The following is a 16,909-nucleotide window of genomic DNA, read 5'->3' on the forward strand; positions in this document are numbered from 1 at the left end:
TGTTTTCATATGAACAATTTGAGGCTTTGAATGTTTTCCTCTAAATGCAGTTCTGTCTTTATTTCAAAAAAGTTGATTTTGCTTTGGTTTAGGTCATTTCAAAATTCTTGAAGGGAGCAGTGACTCACGCCTTTAACCCCAACACTTTTGGAGGCCAAAGTGGGAGGATCATTTCAGCCCAGGGGTTTGAGAACAACCTGGGCAACATGACAAAAACCCTCCTCTACACAGTGTTTTTTTTTTTTTTGAGGGTGGGGATGGAGTCTCACTGTGTTGCCCAGACTGGAGTGCAGTGGCACGATCTCAACTCACTGCAACCTTTACTTCCCGGGTTCAAGCAATTCTCATGCCTCAGTCTCCATCCTCAGAAGCTGGTGTCACAGACATCTGAAACCACGCCTGGCTAAGTTTTGTATTTTTAGTAGAGCTGGGGTTTCACCACACTGGCCAGGTTGTTCTCGAACACCTGACCTCAAGTGATCCACCTGCCTTGGCCTCCCAAAGTGCTGGGATTACAGCTGTGAGTCACTGGTGCTTGGCCTCTACTTTTTTTTTTAATTAGCCGAGCATGGTGACATGCATCTGTAGTCCCAGCTATTTGGGTGGCTGGTGTGGGAGAATCACTTGAGCCCAGAAGATTGAGGCTGCAGTGAGCCATGCTCACACCACTGCTGTACTCCAGCCTGGGCAAAAGAGAGAGACCCTGTCCAAAAAACAAAAACAAAATCAATCAAAAAGGATCTTTGACCTTAATTTTAAACCAATCACATCCTCTTTCACCCAAATGGAGACATGGCTGTGGGGGTGCATGCCTGTAATCCCAGCTACGTGGAAGGCTGAAGCATGAGAATTGCTTGAATCTCAGAGGTGGAGGTTACAGTGAGCTGAGATGGCACCGCTGTACTCCAGGCTGGGCGACAAAGTGAGACTTAGCTTCACCCACACCAAAAAATATTAGATTATACCACCCAGGTGATCATTAGATACATGAAGATTTCTACTGTGTTTTCTTAGGGACTGTCATCTCTGTCTTTGAAAACTGTTTTAACTCTGAAATATTTTGATAAATTTGACGTGGCCAAGGATCCCTCAACAAAGACACTTTCAAGTTTTTTCTTTCTGTCTAATATCAGGAAGAGATTCAACCCTTCCCTGTCTCACACTCAGGACTGTGAAGGACACATATTAGTAAAACTCCATGTTTGTGGAGGGAATCAGTGAATGGGTCCTGGACTTTGACCCTAACCCTAAATCTTTCACTTTGATGGATGAATATCTAATTCCATCAGTAAATCTGGAAGAAACCCAAAAATCCAATCAGGATTAACTGGGTAGAAGTCGAATCAAATGTAGTTCTCTTTCTCTCTTTTTTCTTTTTCTTTTTCTTTTTTTCTTTTTTCTTTTTTTTGAATCTAGCATATTTTCCAGGCTGGAGTTCAGTGGTGTATTGTGAGCTCACTGCAACCTCTGCCTCCTGGGTTCAAGCGATCCTCCTGCCTCAGCCTCCCTAGTAGCTTGGACTATGGGCGCAGACCACCGCAACTGCCTAATTTTTGTAATTTTAGTAGAGGTAGGGTTTTACCGTGTTGGCCAGGCTGGTCTCAAACTCCTGACCTCAGATAATCCACCTGCCTCTGCCTCCCAGAGTGCTGGGATTACAGGTGTGAGCCACTTCGTCTGGCCTTGAATGAATGTATTCTTGACTTCTACTCTATCTCTAACACTGTCAATTTCTTGCTTCATGAAGTGAATATAGATATGTCATATGAATGGACATCTGATTCAATCCGGTAATCTGGGGAGAGCCAAAAACGCAATCAGGATTAACTGGGTGGAGCTTCACAAATGCAATCAGATATCATTTTCTGATTGGAAGCTAGCAGCGGATACGTGGAGGGGCGTGGGTGGGAGTTGTGATTAGAAAGGTCAATAAAAGCTTCTAAAGACCCACAGGAGAGACCCAAAGTCTTCAAGCCTGGAGTTCCTGCCTGGTTCTTCCTGAGGTCTGAGCACCTTCTAGACTACATCCAGATCTGGTAAGTCACTAATTTCTGTAAGGACACTCCCATCTGACCTAGAGTCAGTCGGTCTGGGATGGTGACAGTGCAGCCAACGATGGCACAGAGCTATATCCTGTCCTTTTTTTTTTTTTCATATGAACAATTTGAGGCTTTGAATGTATTCCTCTAAATGCAGTTCTGTCTTTATTTCAAAAAAGTTGATTGTGCTTTGGCTGATGCCATTTTAAAATTCTTGAAGGGAGCAGTGACTCACGCCTTTAACCCCAACAGTTTTGGAGGCCAAAGTGGGAGGATCATTTCAGCCCAGGGGTTTGAGAACAACCTGGGCAACGTGACAAAAACCCTCCTCTACACAGTGTTTTTTTTTTTTGAGGGTGGGGATGGAGTCTCACTGTGTTGCCCAGACTGGAGTGCAGTGGCACGATCTCAACTCACTGCAACCTTTACCTCCCGGGTTCAAGCAATTCTCATGCCTCAGTCTCCATCCTCAGAAGCTGGTGTCACAGACATCTGAAACCATGCCTGGCTAAGTTTTGTATTTTTAGTAGAGGTGGGGTTTCACCACGCTGGCCAGGTTGGTCTCGAACACCTGACCTCAAGTGATCCACCTGCCTTGGCCTCCCAAAGTGCTGGGATTACAGCTGTGAGTCACTGGTGCTTGGCCTCTACTTTTTTTTTTAATTAGCCGAGCATGGTGACATGCATCTGTAGTCCCAGCTATTTGGGTGGCTGGTGTGGAAGAATCACTTGAGCCCAGAAGATTGAGGCTGCAGTGAGCCATGCTCACACCACTGCTGTACTCCAGCCTGGGCAAAAGAGAGAGACCCTGTCCAAAAAACAAAAACAAAATCAATCAAAAAGGATCTTTGACCTTAATTTTAAACCAATCACTTCCTCACTGTAATTCTTCCCCCTGAATGGAGACGTGGCTGTGGGGGGTGCATGCCTGTAGTCCCAGCTACGTGGACGCCTGAAGCATGAGAATTGCTTGAATCTTGGAGGCCGAGGTAACAGTGAGCCGATATGACACCACTGCACTCTAGCCTGGCCGATGAAGTGAGATTCAGCTCCTTCAACACCAAAAAATTTATGCCACCCAGGTGATCATTGGATACATGAAGATTTCTATTGTGTTTTCTTAGGGACTCTCATCTCTGTCTTTGAAAACTGTTTTAACTCTGAAATATTTTGATAAATTTGATGTGGCCAAGGATCCCTCAACAAAGATACTTTCAAGTTTTCTTTCTTTCTGTCTAATATCAGGAAGAGATTCAACCCTTCCCTATCTCACACTCAGGACTTTGAAGGACACATATTAGTAAAACTCCATGTTTGTGAAGGGAATCAGTGAATGAGTCTTGGACTTTCACCCTATCCCTAAATGTTTCATTTTGATGGATGAATATTAATTCAATCAGTGATCTTTAAGAAAGCCAAAAATCCAATCAGGATTAACTGGGTAGAGATTAAGAAGTCTAGTCAAATCTCTCTGTCTCTCTGTTCAATCTAGCCTATTTCCCAGGCTGGAGTGGAGTGGTATAATGTCAGCTCACTGCAACTTCTGCCTCCTGGGTTCAAGCGATCCTCCTACCTCAGCCTCCCTAGTAGCTTGGACTACAGGCGCAGACCACTGCATCTGGCTAACTTTTGCTGTCTTAGTAGAGGCAGGGTTTTACCATGTTGGCCAGGCTCATCTTGAACTCCTGATCTCAGATGATTCACCTGCCTTGGCCTCACAAAATGCTCAGATTACAGGTGTGAGTCACTGCACGCAGCCAAAGTGTTTCAGTTTGAATATGTGTAAGAGGTGTGCATTGGAAACGTCTATCTTGCGAGTGATGCATAACAGTGTCACATAGCTTTCAAAGCTTCTCACTGAAATTTTCAATAATGAGGCTGGGGCAGAGGCTCACACCTATAATCCCAGTATGTTGGGAGGCCAGGAGGGGTAGATTGCTTGAGACTAGGAGTTCAAGACCAGCTTGGACAACATAGCGAAATCCACTGTCTTTACAAAAAGTCAAAAAATAAAAGATGAGCTGGGTGTGGTGATGCATAACTGTGGTCCCAGCTACTTAGGAGGCTGAGGGGGAAGAATCCTTTGAGCTGGGAGGTCAAGGCTGCACTGAGCTGAGATCCCACCACTACACTCCAGGCTGGGTGACAGAGCAAGACCCTGTCAGAAAGAGAGTGAGAGAGGGAGAGAGAGAAAGAGAGAGAATGAGAGAAGGGAGGCAGGGAAAGAAGACAAGAAAGAAAGAAGGGAGAGAGAGGGGGAAAGAAAGAAAGAAGGAAGGGAGAGAGGGACAGAAGGAAAGAAGAAAGAGAAAGAGAAAGCAAGCTTAAATAATGAAAAGAAAACAAATAGAACCTGTTCTACGGATGCCCCATGAATGTTCCCAACAAGCTTATTTGTAGGAACTGAAAATGTGGGCATGTAGGCTTGTGACACTCCCATTCCCATTGTTTTAGAACCTTGAGTAATTAGTAATTTCCCCCAATGGTAGGAGGGGTTCGCTTTCAGGTTCCTCCACACTCACTAGTCACTGGATGGAACACTGGATAGAAAGGAAGGGCTAGTGGTGGCCCTGCTTCCTCACTGCTTGGGAGACGCTCATGCTGATGCAGCAGAAGCAGAATGCTGGCTTAATGGCCACTGAGTACAGAGTAGAATTGGAGTAAACTGAGGGCTCTTTCACCATTGCCAGAGCAGTGACTTTGGCCATAGGAGAAGATGAGATTGCATGGGCTTGTCCTGAGAGTGATGCCTTTTCTCTGGGTTTGTCCTCTGGAAGTTTTCCCTGCAGATTCATGAAGATGAGCATCCGGACTCCACCCAGACTCCTGGAGCTTGCGGGGCGGAGCCTGCTGAGGGATCAAGCCTTGGCCGTCTCCACCCTGGAGGAGCTGCCCATGGAACTTTTCCCCCCACTGTTCATGGAGGCCTTCAGCAGGAGACGCTGTGAGGCCCTGAAGCTGATGGTGCAGGCCTGGCCCTTCCGCCGCCTCCCTCTGAGGCCTCTGATAAAGATGCCTTGTCTGGAGGCCTTCCAAGCTGTGCTGGATGGGCTTGATGCACTGCTTACCCAAGGGGTTCGTCCCAGGTGAGGTGGCCCAGGTGGGCTGGTGGGGAGGGCCAAGGTGTCCAACAGAAGGAACAGCTGGGTCATGAGAAGTGAGGAGGCCCAAGGGGGGATGGTGGTGGTGAGGAAGCTGAGAGGACTTGGTCATTCACCAACTCCTCAGGGAAAGCACTGCTCACCATGCAAGGTCCATGGAGGTAACAGGAACCTCTCCTCTAATGGCACTGAAAGGCACCATGAAAAGTGAGAACTGGGCCAGGCACGGTGGCTCACAATGTAATCCCAGCACATTGGGAGGCTGAGGTCAAGAGTTGGAGGCCAGCCTATCCAACATGGCAAACCCCAACTCTACTAAAAATACTAAAATTAGCTGGGCATGGTGGTGGGTTCCTGTAATCCCAGCTACTTGTGAGGTTGAGGCAGGAGAATAATTTGAACCCGGGAAGCAGAGGTTGCAGTGAGGTGACATCACACCACTGCACTCCAGCCTGGGCGACAGAGGGAGACTTGGTCTCAAAAAAAAAAAAATGTGGAAGTGGGCAGGATCCAAGGGGAATACAGGGTGAAGAAAAGTCAGAGAGAGGGACTAGAAGCAGGGAGGGGAGGAGCTGCTATCCAGGATGTGGAGTTTAAGTTCAGAAATGAGTTCTGAAATTCTCAGTCTCACCTCTATTTTACCACAGGAGATGGAAACTTCAAGTGCTGGATTTACAGGATGTCTGTGAGAACTTCTGGATGGTTTGGTCTGAAGCTATGGCCCATGGGTGCTTCCTCAATGCCAAGAAGAACAAAAAAACAGTGCAGGACTGTCCAAGGATGAGAGGACGGCAGCCCTTGACTGTGTTCATAGAACTTTGGCTCAAGAACAGGACTCTGGATGAATACCTCACCTACCTCCTTCTATGGGTCAAGCAGAGGAAAGATTTACTACACCTGTGCTGTAGGAAGCTGAAAATTTTGGGAATGCCCTTCCACAATATCAGAAGCATCCTGAAAATGGTGAACCTAGACTGTATCCAGGAGGTGGAAGTGAATTGCAAGTGGATACTGCCCATCCTGACACAGTTTACCCCATACCTGGGCCACATGAGGAATCTTCAGAAGCTCGTTCTCTCCCACATGGATGTCTCTCGCTACGTTTCCCCAGAGCAGAAGAAGGAGATTGTTACCCAGTTCACCACTCAGTTCCTCAAGCTGCGCTGCCTCCAAAAGCTTTATATGAACTCTGTTTCTTTCCTCGAAGGCCACCTGGACCAGCTGCTCAGGTGAGGGAGGGTGGCGAGCTTTCTCTGCAGACCACAGCAGAGCCTGTTACACTAAACACTAGTGGGCATCTACTGTGAGCCAGCCTATGAGGATGTAACAGTGAAGGGGACACTAGAATGTCCATGCATTGTCCTGTTGGCGGCCCTGTCCTGAAATGGGTATCACGCAACCATCGCAATAGAGGCAGAGGGATCAGCTAGGGGAGATGCTATAGAGAGGCTGCCATGCTAGGAAGCTAGCTACTGGGGGGTTCAGATCTAGTGAGGGTGCCTTTCTGAATTCTTCCTGAGGATGTGTGTCTAAGTTAAGATGATGAAAAATAGGCCAGGGGCGGTGGCTCATGCCTGTAATCCTATCACTTTGGGAGTCTGAGGCAAGAGGATAGCTTGAGCCTAGGAGTTTAAGACCAGTCTGGGTAACATACCAAGACCCCTGTCAGAAATGAATAAATAAAAGTAAAAACAAACAAGATAACTTTTTTTTTTCTGAGATGGATTTTCACTTTGATGGTCCAGGCTGGAGTGCAGTTGTGACATCTCAGCTCGCAGCAACTTCTGCCTCCCAGGTTCAGGCGATTCTCCTGCCTCAGCTTCCTGAGTACCTGGGATTACAGGCGTGGGCCACCACACCTGGCTAATTTTTATATTTTAAGTAGAGACAGGGTTTCACCATGTTGGCCAGGTTATTCTCCAACTCCTGACTTCAGGTGATTCACCCACCTTGGACTCCCAAAGTGCTGGGATTATAGGCGAGAGCTACCACGCCCAGCCAACAAGTTAATTTTTAAGAAGATGATGTGAAGTAGGGAAGTGATGTGGGCACTGAAGAGGGGAATGCTCAGCAAACCTGCACATGTCAGAAAATCAGCTTTGTGCCCCACAGTTTGGTGAACATGAATGATCCCATCTCTAATTCCCTGTTGTAAAAGTTTCTTTTGAGCTCCAGGTAAATTAATTACCTAGGCAATGCATGATTCTGAAACAGAGGGTCAGGGAGCAGGCACAAAGAATGGTGAAAGTGATAGATGGTTTGCTGATGATACAGGCGTGTCAGGGACGCCTGCAGCCCGCCCACCCCAGCTGATGTTGCAGGATCCTGTCTGGGTTTGTCCTTTATGCCTGAATCTCCACTGAGCTCCTGTAGCCCAGAGATGTGGTTTTCTGCCTGACAGATGAGGAAAGGGAGCTTTAGGGATTCTGAGAACTTGATCCATTCCTATAAATGACGGTGAAATGACTCAGCCTCAAATGGAATTATTTTTTCTCTTTTTTTTTTTTTAAATACAGAGTCTCACTCTGTCACCCAGGCTGGAGTGTAGTGGCATGATCTCTGCTCACTGCAACCTCTACCTCCTGGGTTCAAGCAATTATCCTGCCTCAGCTTCACAAGTAGCTGGAATTGCAGGCGCCTGCCACCACACCTGGCTAATTTTTGGATTTTTGGTGGAGAGGAGGTTTTGCCATGATCAGCAGGCTGGTCTCAAACTCCTGATCTCAAGGAATCCACCTGTCTCAGCCTCCCAAAGTTCTGGGATTACAGGTGTGAGTTACTGCGCCAGGCCTAAAGTGGAATTGACCTCCGTGGCAAAGGTCTTCATCACGCTGCATCCTAAGTGTTGACCATCAGACAATCAGAATGACCCTGGGCTTGGGTAAAATGGTCTCCATCCATTACCTTGAAGTCATTCCCCACCACCCTCCACTCACCCCTATGATTCCCCAGAATTAACTGCTTGCTCTCTCTCCGCAGCTGTCTGAAGACCTCGTTAAAGATCCTCGCAATAACTAACTGTGCGCTTTTGGAATCAGACTTGAAGCATCTATCCCAGTGCCCGAGCATCAGTCAACTAAAGACCCTGGACCTGAATGGCATCAGACTGACCAATTACAGTCTTGTGCCTCTCCAAATTCTCCTAGAAAAAGTTGCAGCCACCCTTGAGTACCTGGATTTAGATGACTGTGGCATCGTAGACTCCCAAGTCAACACCATCCTGCCTGCCTTGAGCCACTGCTTTGAGCTCAACACCTTCAGCTTCTGTGGAAATCCCATCTGCATGGCAACCCTGGAGAACCTGCTGAGCCACACAATCATACTCAAAAACTTATGCCTGGAGCTGTATCCTGCCCCGCGGGAGAGTTATGATGCTGATGGTACTCTCTGCTGGAGCAGATTTGCCCAACTTAGGGCTGACCTGATGAAGAGAGTGAGGGACTTAAGGCACCCCAAGAGGATCTTGTTCTGTACTGACTACTGCCCTGACTGTGGCAACAGGTCATTTTATGACCTGGAGGCAGATCAATGCTGCTGTTGAATGCCTGCCTATTTGGGTGGATATGTCAATCGCTTTCTTCTGGACACTTGGATACTAAAACCTAGGTCTTAGGTACATCCTATAGGGAGCACAGAACCCATCGTTTCACACATGGGCTCTGAAAGTGGGAAAGGAAAGCTGATCAAGCAGTGGCCAGACTTGGGGGAAATGTTGCCATGGATTCGATGGGACTTTGGGGACCAGTGTCCTGTAGAGTCGAAAATACGAATCTGAATGTCTAGAGTGGAGGCTTGAGAATACTTGAGGGAGTTACTCTTGCATGCATGGTTGTAAAGAAACAATCAGAAATAAAGGAAAACTGAGCAGAATCTGTCTGGTACCCTCTATTATTAAGTAACCTGTTTTCCAGTTTAAGCCTCAGGAATCTTCAGTTATTGATGGAAAAAACAAAAGGCACTGACTGAGTTGTCCAATCAATAAGATGCAGCCCAAGAAAATCAAGGCATTTAAATGAAATTTGGTTATTGTAATCAGTTTCCTCCCATTCTTTTATTTCAGACAGAGTTTCACTCTTGTTGCCCAGCCTGGAGTTTAGAATGCAATGGTGCCATCTCAGCTGACTGCAACCTCCACCTGGGGTTTAAATGATTCTCCTGCCTCAGCCTCCCAAGTAGCTGGGATTACAGGCATGCACCACCATGCCCAGCTAATTTTTGTATGTTTAGTAGCGACAGGGTTTCCTCACTATGTTGGTCAGGCTTGTCTCAAACTCCTGACTTTGGGTGATTCACGCAAGTAGGCCTACCAAAGTGCTGGGATTACAGGTGTGAGCCACTGTGTCAGGCTTTTTGTTTTGTTTTGTTTTTTAAAGGTCTCCTGTCACTCAGGCAAGAGTGCGGTGGCACAATCATAGCTCACTGCAGCCTCAATTTCCTGGGTTCAAGTGATCCTCCCACCTCAGCCTCCTGAGGAGCTAGGACTACAGGCGTGTGAGCCACCACGCCTGTATGCTTGTTTTTTTAAGTGTTGACAAGGTCTCGCTGTCTTGCCCAGGCTGATCTGGAACTCCTGAGCTTGTGATTCTCCTGCCTTGGCCTCCCAAAATGCAGGGAGTATAGGCATGGACCACCACGCTTGGCTTGGCCTCCTCCAGTTCTTCACTTCTTTAGATGTCTGTTAATTCCTTGTTAGTTTCTGTGGCTGTTCAGTGGGTTAATACACACTAGGTGGACACCAAGGGCCTGGAACGTTACTGGGCAAGAACAGTGAGCCAATCCACGTGGAAAGCACCTTCTTCTCAGGGTCTTTCACCACTAGCCAGATGCTGAGACCCTGCCCACTCCTTGTGAGTCTCCACATGCTTCCAGAAGCCTTAGTTGGTGGATGTCAGCTTCACTGCACAAGGAGCCACTCTCTTCCCGCTGCTGTGGAAGGGGATGTCCATATTGTGTATTAGCTGGAGACTCTGGGCAGCATCAACCCTTGCTTGTTCTCCTGATGACCAGCAGCCCTTCTTGAATTAAACTGGTTGTAGCCAGTAAAGACAGCCACATTCCCTTTAAGTAAAATACTAAAACTATACAGGCATGTAACACTTTTAAATATTTCCATCTGACATTTTAAAAGTTACATCTTTTTGGGGAGCTAGGTCAGATTGATGAGAGATTTTCTCATAACACCTCCCCTCTCTCCCTATCAAGGAAGAGACTAGTGCAGCGTGTTCTGGAATCTGACAGCATCAAAGGGTGGATAACGATCAAGGGCCTGTGGGTGATGAGTGACCTTCCCTGTGCTGAGGAAGCCTGCATAATGGGCACCCAAGTGAAGGATCCTGCTGAGTACTCAGGGGCTGGTGTTGCTGTCAGGGATGTTAGCTAAGAGCCTCAGCTTCCTGTAAAATGAGGATGATGATGTCCAACAGCTTCTGGGACCTTGGTAGGATCCAATGAGATGGTTCATGTTTAGGGCTTGGCATGGGGTCTGGCATACAGTAAGATCAATACATCTTGTTCTTTTTTCTCTTCTCAGCAGAAGTCCCAGCATTTTTCATCTTTCAATCTCACCTCCTTTTCCTGATAATAGAGAGGCAACAAGAACTCAGGGCATGCAATGGGGCTCAACTTCTACTCTCTGCCACAATTTCATCATGATTCCCCCAAAGAGCAGAGCCCCAGGAGCAAGCAGGGGGCAGGGTGGGCATTTCTGGACTGGATTCATTCATAATAAGATCAAAATTTCCAATCCGTATGTCTCGGGTGCCATCTGCTGATAGATCCGACCAGATGGTATAATTGAGTGTTGCAAGGATAATATTTTATGGTGTTTTTTAAAAATGTACTATTATGAGCCAGGTGCAGTGGGTCATACCTGCAATTCCAGCACTTTGGGAGGCTGAGGCAGGTGGATTACCTGAGGTTGGGAGTTTGAGACCAGCCTGAGCAACATGAAGAAACCCCTTCTCTACTTAAAATACAAAAAATTAGCCAGGCGTGGTGGCGCACATCTGTAATTGCAGCTACTTGATAGGCTGAGGCGGGAGAATCGTTTGTACCTGGGAGGTGGAGGTTGTGGTGAGCTCAGACTGAGCCATTGCACCACGATCATGCCACTGCATCCAGCCTGGGTGACAGCGTGAAATCCTCTCAAACACAAAAAAACAAAAAGGAAGTGGAAACACTGGCTCAGGTACACGATGAGTTGCCGCAGACGGCAAGAGCCTGTGGCACAGACTGGACTCCGAGAAGGGGACCGCGACTGTGTCCTCCCCGTGGTCCTCAAACGTCGCCCAGGCCAGGTTCCTCTTAATGGGACCGACACAGAAGCTGCACGTCCGCGGGCGCATGGCCGGAAACCCTGCAGCTGTCGGCGAACCCCTAGTGCTGGGCGCCCACGCCCAGGTGTCCCACGGCCAGAGGCACTGGTGGCATCAACTCCTCCAGAGGCCCCGAGGGAACCCTGGGATGGACCCTCAGGCGAACACTGTCCCTCTAAAGAGAAGACACAAACGTGACTTCCCCAGCTGTCCCCAATACTGTTTACAAAACATCCTCACGCCGTTAAGATGGGGGCTTTATTTCCATCGAAATCTCTGGCATTTAAACTTGGGATGGAATCCGGAGGCGGTGTCCATCAAGGAGGAACAACCCCAAGGCGCATGCAGGACGGGCCTGGGAGCTCCCGGGAGCAAGGGAGCTGGGGGGTCTGGGGGCCTGGGAGGTTGGGGGGTCTGGGGGGTTGGGGGGTCTGAGGGGTTGGGGGTATATGGGGGGTTGGGGGATCTGGGGGTTTTGGGGGGTCTGAGGGGTTGGAAGGGTCTGCGGAGGTTGGGGGGGGCCGCGACACCTGCAGCGCCCCCCCACCCTGCGCGCTGGCCCAGCTAGGAGAGGGCCCGGGGACACCGACAGGACCGAAGCCTTTGATTAGCGGACGGACGCCCCCAGTTCCTTCGGGGAGCTCCTTTAAACATGTTTGCCGAAAGCTGCGGGCGCCGCGGGACGCACAGAGCTGTCTTTTCTCCGAGGGTGGCTCAGAGGCAGAGCCCCAGAAAAACCCACGGGCCCGGCCTGTGGGGCAGCGACGCCGCCCAGACCCCGGGGCCGCCGAGACTCGCGGGGGAGCGTCCTGAGACCGCAGAGCCCTGATCCGTCCGAGAGGCGAAACCCCGGGAGCCCTCTGGGTCCGAGCCGTCCCAGTCCCGCACCCAAGGCAGGGTCTCTCCCGCCGCGCTCCGACCCCGGCCGCCGAGGTCCCAGCACTGGCGCCGGCCGCGGACCTGGGGCGCATGTGGCGGCGGCTCGCGAGGCGCTCGGGACGCTCCATGGGTCCGGAGGGCGCTGGCCCCGCGCGCCCGCGGCCAAACTTGGTGCAGCCGCGCCGCCTTCTCCGATGAAGCCGAGGCCACCCCGGCCGCCCCCAAACGCTCCGCCTCCGCGTAAACCGGCGGAACGCTAAAGACGCCGACGCTTGTGCGGTCGCCCGGGAGACCCCGACGACGCCCCGCCCCGTCTCCCGGCAACGCCAAGCAGCCGGCGCGCGAGGAATCCGGGGAAATGTAGTCCCTCCCTGTCAGGGACCCGAGACATGCACTGGGTCTTCTAGGACTACATTTCCCAGGGCGCTTCGCGCCCCGCCCCGGCACCCCACCCGCGGCCTCGCGCGACGGTACCACCAGGTGAGGGCGGCTCTCGCGCGGGCCGCCGGGAGTTGTAGTTTTCTTTGGGAGCTGCGGGGCCTGGCGCCGGGGCCGGGGCGGAAGAAAGACTACAAGTCCCAGGGGGCGCGGCGCCACCGCCTGAGGGCGGGGTGTACGAAAGAGAAACCCGGAGGGCGCAGGGGTGAGTGAGGGGCTGGGGGCAGGCGTGAGGGCAGCGGGTGGGGGCGCCGGGGTCCGTCTGGGCGGCCGGGTCGGCGCAGGGAGTGCGAGAGGCAGACAAAGGTCGGCGGCCCCGGCCCGGCCCGAGGGACGTTCCCTGCGCGTCCCCCCATTGTGCGGCGCGCTGAGGAGCCGCCAGCGCCTGGGCCCGCGTCCTCGTCCCCGCCTCCCAACGAGCCTGGCCGCGTCCTATGGGGGAAAGGCGCCCGGGCTGAGCGGGACTCCTGGGGAGGGGAAGGGGCGTCTGAGGAGGGCAGGGGGACCCCGGGGAGGGGTGGGGAGGGGGTCCCTAAGGAGGGGAGGGGGTTCCCGGAGCGGGGAGGGGGTGTCCCTGGGGAGGGAGGGTGGTCCCTGGGGAGGGGAAGGGTTCCCGGGGCAGGGAAGGGGGTCCCTGGGGAGGGGAGGGGATCCCTGGGGGGGAGGGGGTCCCTGGGGAGGGGATGGGACGGGCGTCCGGGGGAAGAAAGGGGGCGCGTTCGCCTCGCCTTCCCGGCAGCCGGGAGTGGGGGCAGCGGCGCGGTCCCCGGTGTCCTAGAAGTCGGCCACGATTCAGGTCTTTTTCCCGCGAGGCTTTAGGATTTGTTTTTGTCCGTTTGTCACCTGGAGCAGCCGAGGGCTAGTCGGGGTGCAGTTTTTCAGGAGCGCGTTGTTCCGGTGGCAGCGAGTCGATGATTGAGTTTGGGTGTAATTTAAGCCCAGGTGTTCGGGGGCATTTCTTACCGCGTTTCAAAGCAAACGCGGCTTCTTCCCCGGGAAACTATTTTGTGGCTGAATTCTTAGCCGCCTCGTCCTGTTAAATTTCAGGATGTCAAACTTGGCCCCCTTTTTTTGGTTTTCATTTTTCTTAGTATTACCACAGTGTGCAGAGAAGGCAGAGCTGCGTCTTCCTCTTTTATTTTTCCGTAAGTTACTGGGGTACAGGTGGTGTTTGGTTACATGGGTAAGCTCTTTAGTGGTGATTTGTGAGATTTTGGTGCTCCCATCACCCGAGCAGTACGCACTGCACCCTATTTGTAGCTTTTTATCCTTGTCCCCCTCCCACCCTTCCCTCCGAGTCCCCAAAGTCCATTGTATCGTTCTTAGGCGTCTTCCTGTTTCCTGATGGCTTAACCTGGGAAACCCTCGCAGAGGGAGCCGGTTCTGAGCCCCGGAGTAGGGGCGGCCGCCTGGGATGTTCAGTGATGCGCCTGATTACTCAGGTTTATGTTCCCCGTTTGCATTCAGCCAGGATCCGTCATGGCCACGTTGTTTTTAACATACATGTTTATGAATTATACAGAAACGTTCTTTTCCTGACACACATCCCGCCCCCAGTACTCCTCCTAAAAGCCAGTCAGGCGGGTGTCTCCACGCGCAGTCACCTCAGCCCTGGGGTGCACAGGCAGCATCCCGGGAACCCCTGAGATACCTCCCAGCCCCTCCCTGCCTTGCGGCTGCTCTCCACCCGAGCTTTGACTTACTGGGTAGCTCATTTAAAGAACAGCTAGCACTGTGGGTGCTGGGGTGGGAGATCGCTTGAGACCAGTCTGGGCAACATAGGGAGACCTCGTCTCTATAAAAAATAAAAAATATTATCCAGGCATGGGGGCAAGCACCTGTGGCCCGTTACAGTTGGTAGCTAGTCAGACATGAGCAGGGCAGAAGAGGGGCCCCCCTCTACCAGGGACATTTGGCTGGTAAGAAGGCGGCCCTGGCTGGGCGCGGTGGCTCACACCTGTAATCCCAGCACTTTGCAAGGCCGTGGGGGGAGGGGGGCGGATCACAAGGCCAGGAGTTTGAGATCAGCCTAGCGAATACGGTGAAACCCCGTCTCTGATAAAAATACAAAAATTAGCCGGGCATGGTGGCGGGCGCCTGTAGTCCCAGCTACTCAGGAGGCTGAGGCAGGAGAATCGCTTGAACTCGGGAGGCGGAGGTTGCAGTGAGCTGAGATTGCGCCACTGCACTGCAGCCTGGGTGACAGAGCGAGACTCCCATCTCAAAAAAAAAAAAAAAAAAGGCCTCGAGGGAGCGTGCGCACAACTCCAGTAAACTCTGTGCATGCTCCCTCCCAAGTGCCCGCAGCCGCTGTGCGTGTGGACGGCCCACCCCGAGGGAAGAATCGGGAGACGTAACACCCCGGAAGCCTCCAGCGTGGAAGACCCTAAGTCAAAGGTCAAACTGCGCACTTGATCTCTCAGGTCTCCTGCCTGGCCTTCTTCCAAGGGCGCTTTACTTCCTTTCATTTCTGCTCTAAAGCTTCTTCATAAACTGTTGCTCCTGCTCTAAGGTCTCTTCTGCCTCCTGCCCGTCCGTCAAACTCTTCTGAGGAGGGAAAAATTGAGGTTCACTGCTGCTAACGTGCTTTGGTGTCAGAAGGAGGACATATTCTGCCACTAACAGTCCCAGCTACTCGAGGGACTGAGGCAGGAGGATCGCTTCAGCCCCGGAGGTGGAGACTGCAGTGAGCCGAGATCACAACGATGCACTCCAGCCTGTTTCACAAAGAAAAGAAAGAGCCACCTCTTCTCACCACTCTGGCTGAGGGTTGCGTGTGCCGAGGTGGAGTGTGGAGCTCAGGTGAGCCTGCAGAGCTCTATTACCGGCAGAATGTATCTGAGTTTCAGCACCAAAGTATGTCAGCTGCGGCCTCGATTCTCGCTGCCTCAGAAGAAAGAATTTGATGGAAGGACATGAGGCTGAAGGAGAGACTGAGGCAAGTTTTTTTTTTTTTTTTTTTTTGAGACGGAGTCTGTCTCTGTCGCCCAGGCTGGAGTGCAGTGGCACAATCTCGGCTCACTGCAAGCTCTGCCTCCCGGGTTCACGTCATTCTCCTGCCTCAGCCTCCCGAGTAGCTGGGACTACAGGTGCCTGCCACCACGACCGGCTAATTTTTTGTATTTTAGTAGAGAAGGGGTTTCTGCATTTTGGTCAGGCTGGTCTCGAACCCCCAGCCTCAGATGATCCGCCCACCTCAGCCTCCCAAAGTGCTGGGATCACAGGCGTGAGCCACCGCACCCCACCGACTGAGGCAAGTTTTAGAGCAGGAGTGAAAGTTGTTGAAGAAGCTTTAGAGCAGGAAGGAAAGGAAGTACCCTTGGAGGAGGGCCAGACGGGCGATGTGAGAGATCAGGTGTGCGGTTTCACCTTTTGACTTGGGGTTTTATAGCCTGGCAGGTTTCTGGGGTCTTGCACCCCTTCTCCCCTGATCCTTCTTCAGGGTGGGCTGTCCACCCATGCAGCATCTTGCTAGTACGTGGGCGGGAGCATGCGCCATGTGTTCCCTGGAGGGAGGGAGCATGCCCCGTGTATTCACTGGGGGGAGGGAGCATGCGCGTTGTGTTCACTGGAGGGAGGGAGCGTGCGCGTTGTGTTCACTGGAGGGAGGGAGCACGCGCGTTGTGTTCACTGGTGGGAGGGAGCATGCGCCTTGTGTTCACTGGAGGGAGGGAGCATGCGCGGTGTGTTCACTGGAGTAGTGCGCATGCTCACCTGAGGCGTTCTTCCGTTACCTGTCAAACGTCCCTAGAAGGTCATAGAACGGTTACACGCCGCCATTTTGCCTCTCAGTGCACACGCTTGAGCCAACTCGCCCAGTTCCTGAGATCGTATCGGGAAGCTGCCAATCACTGGATTTCATGTGTTTTCTAGCTATTGGGAGCCTGTCTTTCCCTGGCGCTGGGTGCAACCAGTTCTTTTAGACAGTTAGCCACCTGACCATCACCTGATGGTGGCCTGACATTCCCGGTGGGGGGATGGGCCCGATCCTGCCCTGCTCACGTCTGCTGAGCCACCTACAGCAACCGCCCGACTCCGGTGTGCTGAGCCCACGGGTAGGTGGGCAGTGTCTACCATGCATGTCAACAAAGGGGGATGTCTCCTTTGCACCCCATCAAGGGGTTTGCGGTATCTGTTT

At 51.8% G+C, this 16,909-nt stretch overlaps 2 protein-coding genes across 12 annotated transcripts in view; both read left to right on the forward strand.

Annotated features, from left to right (window-relative positions):
- The first annotated feature begins 4,756 nt into the window (after positions 1–4,756).
- LOC117978719 (PRAME family member 15-like) lies at positions 4,757–8,681 on the forward strand. Its single transcript, XM_055099928.2, has 3 exons — positions 4,757–5,125; positions 5,788–6,369; positions 8,120–8,681. Exons 1-3 carry the CDS (start codon positions 4,833–4,835, stop codon positions 8,679–8,681), a joined length of 1,437 nt encoding a protein of 478 aa, XP_054955903.2. The 5' UTR covers positions 4,757–4,832.
- Positions 8,682–12,855: 4,174 nt separating this feature from the next.
- Positions 12,856–16,909, forward strand: part of C1H1orf159 (chromosome 1 C1orf159 homolog) — a 36,675-nt gene continuing 32,621 nt past the window's right edge. For 4 of the 11 annotated variants that reach the window (XM_055100069.2, XM_055100113.2, XM_055100115.2 and 1 more), the window contains exon 1: positions 12,949–12,976. The gene's annotated coding sequence lies outside the window, so the exon portion shown is untranslated. Of the gene's footprint in view, positions 12,977–13,475; positions 13,917–14,097; positions 16,827–16,909 lie in introns of those variants that run through there. The other 7 variants (XM_055100123.2, XM_034951737.3, XM_034951731.3 and 4 more) reach the window with 5 other exon arrangements.

The sequence above is a fragment of the Pan paniscus genome, chromosome 1 (assembly GCF_029289425.2).
Source record: "Pan paniscus chromosome 1, NHGRI_mPanPan1-v2.0_pri, whole genome shotgun sequence".
Taxonomy (NCBI): domain Eukaryota; kingdom Metazoa; phylum Chordata; class Mammalia; order Primates; family Hominidae; genus Pan; species Pan paniscus.